Raw genomic sequence first — 7,999 nt, forward strand, 5'->3', positions numbered from 1 at the left:
CTAGGGACTTTAGGGGGGTTCTACATCGGGAGGTCTAGCGTGTAAGGGGAGCCGACGCAGGGCTTTTGCGCCGGCTATCATCCACAGCTTAGCTTCCTCCAGTATCGAAATGACCAGGTCCTGCCTGTTAGGTGCAGTGTTTTTGAAGACTGCATCATTCCGAGTTTTCCAGAGTCTCCACATGATTAGGATGATAATCGACTTGGCACCCTTCCGAACTGAGCTCTGTGCATTTATCGTGGCGGTCTCAAACCAGGTGCTGAACTCGCTGTTGCAGTCTGGTATGCATGCCTGTAGGTTTAGCCTGCTACACACGTCGAACCAGATTTGCTGCGAAAAGGAGCATCTCAACAGGAGATGCGCTATGGACTCGGAGTCTTGATCACAGAGCGCTATATTACCTAAAATATAGTAGAAGTGTGTGAAAGCAAGTACCGGATCTTACTTCTGTTTTATTTTTATTTTATTTTCTCTACTGTCGCTCATCATAACTGGGCACATGATAGGAACTAGGATCCTACCAGGCCTCGGCCTTAGGTTATAGGGGTGGAAGGGAGGAGGGCGAGGAGCTTGGCGCGGACGCGGCGTGATGGCGCCGTGGCCGCGCGGTTGAGGAGGCGGTGATGGCTCAGGGGGAGGCGGCTAGGGTTTAGGACTCCGACTCCTGAGGGAGTCGGCAACAAATATGTTTATTGCGTAAATCCAAACGTGTGATTACAGATGTTTATATAAGCTAAGGAAATAGAGATAACTTGGGCTAAGCCCCTAATTAGGCCCACTATCCGGCTTCCTCCAGCTGTACGTAAGGCCGGTCATAACAGCACATATCTACAATGCTTTTGGTTAAACCTATCAGTATCGATATTGATCTGCTGTGCTACATAAAACCTACACGCATCTCTTTACTAATTGTCAGCGGATGCCACTCTTTGGTTTCTCCAAACAATGTAGCACGGAAGACTTGAATTGGATCCAAGATCAGACCAAAGGCATGAATCACGCCTGTTGTTCTGTTCTTACTAAAAAGATGTAAAGGGCACCACAACAGATATAATGCACATCATTTAAAATGTCCAAAGACTTCTGTTGAGCTATTGAAAGATACCTGGTCAAATATTGCTGTAGGAATGGCAAGTGTGGCCACTGCATTAGGGGCGTCTACTATTCCAGATATCCTACCCTCACATGGACAGCAAGATAGTAAAAGATAGACCTGCATATAACCCAAAGTTAGGTACTTCAGATAGCGTTCCTTTTGCATGACTGTTACAGGATGACAATTAATAACCCTACTGCCTACCTGCTCCTTAGAGTACCCAAATCTGGAAAGGTATTCAATGGCATTCAGAACTGCACGTTTGTAGGCAACTGATGCATCAAGGAAATGCTGTTTCCCAGATTCATCTACACTGATTCCCTCAAAGACTAACCATTCTGAGAAGCGTGGCTCCACTGGACCTATCTCAAAGATAGGATTCACATGAAGTGCTGTCGGACCAACAGGAGTCAAGTATTCCTTCATCCCACCTCTTATAATTTCACATCTATATAAAACGTGACAGTGATATTAGTGGAAATTCACAAGCATGCTGCGAGAAGCAAATCTGCATGAGGAGAATTTCTTTTAATCCAACCAGCAAATTAGTAAGTCTTGCGAAGTGAATCAACTGTGTTTTGTCAGGTAAGCTATGAGTTAGCAGTGTGGTTAGAAATAAATTTATGTAATAGTGGGGTAAGTCGGATCCCAACAAATAATTGCCTGTGCGACAGAAGCATCAGCAAAGTAATTCTATGAAGACATAACACATTAAACCATTGTGGTGGCTATTGTAGGTCTTGTGGCTTAGAGTAGTACTGCTTGATCCAATGAAGTGATATCATTTATATTTCTATCTCCATCTTGTTATAGTATATGTGGATTGCACAATCTTCTCGGTCAGTTCAGATGTTTGGCTCTACTAGTTGGTGCATGAAACTTAATACGGTATATTTGGGTTTGTGTCTCGGTTTTCACAATTTAGATTAAAAATTTGCTTGCCCTCTTTCTGTTCATGTTTAGGCCTTATCGAAAAACACATGAGACAGGGTGTTGAAGCATAAGTGGATTGCACAGCTTTCTCCATCAGTTCAGACCTTTGGTTCAATGGTTGGTGCATGAAACTTAATATATCTGCTACTCTGTGTTAAACATCTAAAAGTCACAAGCAAACAGCCATCGAGATGCTTCCTGCTAGTGTGCTGGCCTAATTTATTTCTTGCTTTTAAATGTTTTGAGTTAGTGGTTAGTTCACTCACCCTCCTGTACTCTTACATGGAGACCTTATGCAAAAATAGGCAGAAATAAAATACTGGGGCAGCAGAGAGTCAAACTCGGCACCTTATCTAGAGGGTTCTAGCTTCTTACAATCTAACATGTACCAGGATAATGGCAAAGGATCGAATGGTATCCATTGAAGTACCTCGCAATCATTTCATCATGAGTATTCCATCTGACAGCTTTCTCCTCCAATGGAATTATTTTTCAGGTTTGTGAGCACAAATTCGTTTATTTTGGATTCGGTGTGTGCACTTTGCTAGTCTCAGTTAAGGATTGTAAACCTGTTGAAGTATTAATTGTCCACCTTTATCCATCAGCTTAGACTTTTGGGTGAACTGGTTTGGTGCATGCAATTCTACATGGTACCAGAGCCAAGAGATCTCAAGTTCAAGACCCGGCCAACTCAGTATTTAATAAAAATATTTACGGCTTACATCGATCCCATTCCATCGTCTAAGGTTTGAAGTAGAATTGCATGCACCCTTCTACCCTGATATCTCAGACATTGGAATGGGATCTCAAGTTCAAGACCCGGCCAACTCAGTATTTAAATACTTCTGTTATTGCTTTTAAATGTGCCTGGTATCTCATAGTTGTCCAATGTGACGCGAAGTGTTGATATACATTGCCCACCAATCTCCATTAGGTTTGAAGTCTTAGGTGAACCAGCTGGTGCATGAATTTAATATGGTACCATAGCCAAGAGGTCTTGAGTAATTTGGGCGGGAGGAAGTATTTAATAAAATTATTTGTGGCCTTCATCCATCCCACATGTAAGGCCTGACGGAGTCTGGATGATCTCCATCTACTTATGCTTTTGGGTGAATTCGTTTGGTGCATGAGCATGATCCTACAAAACCTAATAATCAAAAGTTATCTTGCATTAATGGATCTGGTTTGTTGTGACTGGCTGTTTTGGTCCACCCTCTGAGCAAGAGGTCCAGTGGACAACTATTAGATACCAGGCACATTTAAAAGCAATAACAGAAGTATTGAAAAGTGTAGAGAAGAACAAAGGTAATTACTTTAGCTCAAGGAATCCACTCATTTCTATTGCTCCACAAAACGAGACTTCACCATCACCTTGGGAGAAGTGCATATCACCAGTACTCAAATTTGCTCCATCAACAAATACTGGTAGATAAACTTTGGAACCTCTGCTTAGATTCTTTATGTCACAGTTCCCCCCATTCTCTCTTCCAGGAATAGTTCTTGCTGCTTCATTTGCAATTATTTGCCATTCAGCTGTCCCTTCTTGAATCTGCACACATTGCATGCATTGTCAACAATACCCATTCTAGACAAAATATCGTATTTTTCCTGTTTGGCAATTAGCATCTTCAGGAAGATATTCAGTTGATCTGTTCAGTCTATTTATGCAGCTGTGATATTTTTGATGGGGTTGTTCCAGAAATCAATATTTTCTTCTATCTCGTCGCTAACGACAGACGTCAATGGAAGGGGGTCAGGTTGATGACCTCAGTTGTTTACTATTCCCCAACTGTTGTTTGACTGTGTGGTGATTAAAGGCTTTATGTGGTGTTTAATAGTGATTGCCTCATGTAGCTCGGCTGTTTTATAGGGCAAGCACGCTTAACCTGGAGGTTCTTTGGAGATGAGCTTCGGAAAAGAAGTTACAACTTGTTGGTATGAGTATCCTATCAATCCTATTAAGATCTGGCCCAGGATGTCACAAAAAGCTAAAGAATGATATGCATTATCACGGGTGCTGCTGGAGGAGCATACTGCACGGATGGACTTGGTGTAGTGATGGAATATTCTGTGCAAGGACCAAGGATACACAATCTAAGCTGATAGATCGCTGTATTTTTCTGGTGGAGAAGAAGCGAGGCCAACTAATGAGGATCACCTGAGAGGATTGAATGGGCGCTAAAGATGATCCGGGTCCCAGGCAACAAAATTAACCATTATGTAGCTATGTGATGCACACGTGTCTGTTCATTGTCTGACAAAAACGTTTAGCAGTAGAAAACAATATGTTATCTTTCAGTTTTTTCAGTGGTGTCTGGATACATCTTAAACTTCAGTCTAGCGCAGATAAATCCCTGTGTGCCTGAGATCCTTCACATTGTAAAACTCATGCTGGTTTCATTAATGCAAGGAAGACAGAGCATCAACCCTGTTTTTCTAGCAAAAATACTTTAGATCTCCTAGATTAATGTATCCGTGTAAAATTGCTGTACTGGAATTCTGGGCCACGTGAAACAAATGACATAATTTATAATACTACGAATAATCTTTTATTTGATCCTTGAAGTTAAAGTGAAACCAGTAATCAGGCAGCAGATCATACCTTTCCAAGTAAGCAATTTTCAGAGGTTGGTAAGTTAGCAAGGGGCCTCTGGTGTAGAACTTCACACAGTTTCAGAGACTCGTGACTTGTCTCAATCAATTTCCTTTCCCTTTCATTCCATATATTAAGAAGTTCAACTGATGGTGCAGTTCCCACTATACCCGGATGAGTTAAACCCGGAAACCGAACGCCTGGTATACACAAAATGGAGCTATTGGATGATTTAAAGTTGAAACGCTTCATTCAAAGCAATAGCAAGAACTCTTACCAGGTATCTGAGGGGAGTATGCATAAATTCCTTCAAAATACCAAATAGCTTTTCTTGCACTTGGGAAGTGGTCAGTTAAGAATCCACCTCCATTCTCCCTTTCGAATATTCCAGTATAACCCCACTCATCACCAGGAAGCGGACCGAGATTGCAGATCTCTACCGCGAGAAGATCACCAGGTGAAGCTGGAACCCCTTCAGCATCAACTATTCTGAAGGGGCCACTAAGATAATGAGTCTGTGGAAAATCTATATTCAGTTTGGCACTAATCTTGTTATTAATGATAATACTACAATAAAGAAAACATCAAACAAATTATCTTCCGTAAAGAAATATGTCTACTTACAATTGTGAGATCCAGAAACTTGATATCATCTGCGGAGTCATCATCTCTAACCCGTCCTCCAGTCCAATCGACCATCTCAACACGGAATAATTCCCCTTCAGTTACATCAGCAACAGGAGGGATATCTGGATGCCAGCGGTTATGGAGATGAACCTTTTGCTCCCAAGGCTTCTTCTTCACATCTATGGGCACTACAAGTCTGGGAGTCAGAGGAGCCATGCTTTGTTATGTAACTTCAGAGCGTCACCCTTTTGTAAGCTCCATTCATCTTAACATGGTACATATCAACTTCGATAAAGTGTCACACTGAAGCCAAACAAGCAAAGACAGAAAAATCAAAGGACCCACTTTGAAAGAACATTGACATATGAACGGTGGTGCTTCCAAGAATTAGACACATCTTTACCTAGCAATAATAGTGAATACTCAGAAGTGATTACTAATTCATAACTGGGTCACCATCAAGTAAGAATATTCCTGCTGGTCCCTCAAATCTCTATAGGCCATCCAGAGCTAAGAAGGTGAGATAATTTCTGATCCAAAGCAGTACCAACTACTTGGGTTGTCTTATTCATTTGTATTTTCCAGAGGCTGCGTCATGCATGACTTATGCTACTGAGCATGCAGTTAGCTTTTATGGCAATATTCAAATATAATCTCAAGATGCATCCCGTCACAAATTGAAGAAGCCCCTAATATTAGGAACACATTAATTATGTCTACTTCTGCACCAACTCTACAATTTACTAGTAGTCAATTAGAAATTTATTCTTTCTTCAAAGAAGCAAACTCTATAACTAATAACAGTAGTGACAATGTTCTTCTGTTAAAGAGTGGTGAACAGCCTTGCAAACCTCAGGATTACAACTTCCAAATATTACATGGAGCCAAGGATGCAACTATATTAATTTTACAACTGAGCAACAAAACTCAGTTGCATAATTCAGATTGATAATCCAATTATTCTTCTTCTTTTCGTCAAAAAGGGCCTTAACCTTCAAAATTTGAGTGAAATAGGAGTTAAAGGCTTATCTGCTTCCCAAAATATTAACATTTATTATTCATGTCTATATTCACATTATCAGCAGTAACTAACAATAATGTAGCCTTAACACACCTCTTCACATCGAACAGACATGTGTGTCCAAAGCAAGCCCATATCTTTGGCACCTATCCCACAATGATGTAGGAATCCCAACCACATGTTTCCACAATTCTTGCTCCCAATCAACGTCCATGATCTTAAGTCCTTGACTTCCCAGCTCGGAGTGAGAGCAAGGTCCTACTTCTCTATGGTACACAGTGATCCGCCTTCCAACATTCCTCGCGAAAAACATTCCACCCATCAGTAATATATATTTTTTTACCTGTGTTACTGTACAAAAGATCCTTGGATCGGCAACATTAGCTTCGGGCTGTCAAACTTTGGTGACAACAGCCTGTCTCCTAACATCCTGAGGCTCCAGCCTGCATCCTTCCTCAATCCATTCTTCTTCATCCACTGCAAGATCTCCTCAGCCTCCTGCCATCTCCCTGTCTCAGCATATAAATTTGATAACAGCACATAATGTGAAGCATTCTCAGGCTCCAACTCCACCAACCTTCGCATCACATGTTCACTCAACTGTGAGTCACCATGAGCTTTGCAACCCCGCAACAGTAGGCCCCAGATGACTGCATTTGGCTGTGATGGCATCGTCTCAACAACACTGAAGGCATCATCCAGGTGTCCAGAGCGACTAAGAAGATCAACCATGCATCCATAGTGCTTGATCCCAGGTTGAAACCCATACTCCCCTTGCACGATCATGTGAAATATTTTCCTCCCAATGTCAACAAAGCCAGCATGGGCACACGCACAAAGAACACAAATGAGCGTCACTGCATCTGGCCGGACGCCATCAGCCTCCATCCTGTAGAACCACTGCACAGCCATTGTGCCATTCTGAGCAAGAGCAAGCGCTCCAATGATAGAGTTCCAAGTGTACACATTCCTCTCGGCCATTTCTGAGAATACACGCACCCCGTCCACGACGTGCCCACATTTCCCATACATGTCTACGAGTGCAGTGCCTAGTACAACATCCAGCTCCCATCCCTGCTTCTGCACGTACTCATGGATCCAAGTGCCGGTTTCGACGGCTCCATGGGCCGCACATGCGCCAAGTGCAGCGACCATGGTGACGCGGTTGGGGGCGACAGAAGCAGCCAGCATCCGCCGGAACGTGGCCAGGGCCTGAAAGGTGCGGCCGCGATTCTTGTATGAGGTGATCATGGTGGTCCAGGCGACGACGTCCGGCCGGGTCATTTCGTCGAACAGCTGCTCTGCGTGGGCCAAGTCTGGGTCGCACGCGGCGTAACGCGCGAGGAGGGCGTTGCGGACGTGGATGTCGCGCGAGAAGCCGGATTTTGCCACCTGAGAATGCACGGCTCTCAGGTCGCTGAGGGAGGAAAGGGAGGTGAGCAGAGGCGGGAAGGTGTAGCGGTTGGGGCGGACGCCGAGGCCGAGGAAGCGGCGGAAAAGCGGGAGCGGGGAGCAGTCGGGGCCGGGCTGGAGGGAGCGGAGGATGGAGTTGAACAGGAAGACGTGGGGGCGGGAGAAGGAGGCGAAGAGGGAGAGCGCGGGGCTGAGGTGGCGGAGGCGGCCGCAGGCGAGGAAGAAGGCGGAGACGACGGTGGTGGAGCGCAGCAGGGCGGGCTCGCGGAGGATGGCGTCGCGGAGGGGCGCGAGCGCGGCGGAGGAGGTGCAGGTG

The 7,999-nt window shown here is 44.1% G+C and overlaps 2 protein-coding genes across 5 annotated transcripts in view; both read right to left on the minus strand.

The window, feature by feature from the left end:
- LOC124665927 (formamidase-like) overlaps window positions 1-5,621 on the minus strand; it is a 30,449-nt gene extending 24,828 nt beyond the window's left edge. The window contains exons 1-6 of one of the 4 annotated variants that reach the window (XM_047203282.1): window positions 5,247-5,610; window positions 4,900-5,137; window positions 4,632-4,822; window positions 3,343-3,578; window positions 1,301-1,544; window positions 1,106-1,213 (exon numbers count right to left, since the gene is read on the minus strand). In XM_047203282.1, coding sequence (XP_047059238.1) covers window positions 1,106-1,213; window positions 1,301-1,544; window positions 3,343-3,578; window positions 4,632-4,822; window positions 4,900-5,137; window positions 5,247-5,465 — 1,236 coding nt within the window. In that variant the 5' untranslated portion in view covers window positions 5,466-5,610. Of the gene's footprint in view, window positions 1-1,105; window positions 1,214-1,300; window positions 1,545-3,342; window positions 3,579-4,631; window positions 4,823-4,899; window positions 5,138-5,246 lie in introns of all 4 variants that reach the window. The other 3 variants (XM_047203283.1, XM_047203276.1, XM_047203278.1) reach the window with 3 other exon arrangements.
- A 303-nt stretch (window positions 5,622-5,924) lies between these two features.
- Window positions 5,925-7,783, minus strand: LOC124665928 (pentatricopeptide repeat-containing protein At5g56310-like). The gene is made up of 2 exons (XM_047203284.1): window positions 6,364-7,783; window positions 5,925-6,241 (listed from the first exon to the last, which is right to left on the minus strand). The coding sequence occupies exon 1, from the start codon at window positions 7,552-7,554 to the stop codon at window positions 6,619-6,621; it is 936 nt and encodes a 311-aa protein (XP_047059240.1). The 5' UTR covers window positions 7,555-7,783; the 3' UTR covers window positions 5,925-6,241; window positions 6,364-6,618.
- Between the last annotated feature and the right edge of the window lie 216 nt (window positions 7,784-7,999).

This window comes from Lolium rigidum, chromosome 6, assembly GCF_022539505.1.
Source record: "Lolium rigidum isolate FL_2022 chromosome 6, APGP_CSIRO_Lrig_0.1, whole genome shotgun sequence".
Lineage (NCBI taxonomy): Eukaryota > Viridiplantae > Streptophyta > Magnoliopsida > Poales > Poaceae > Lolium > Lolium rigidum.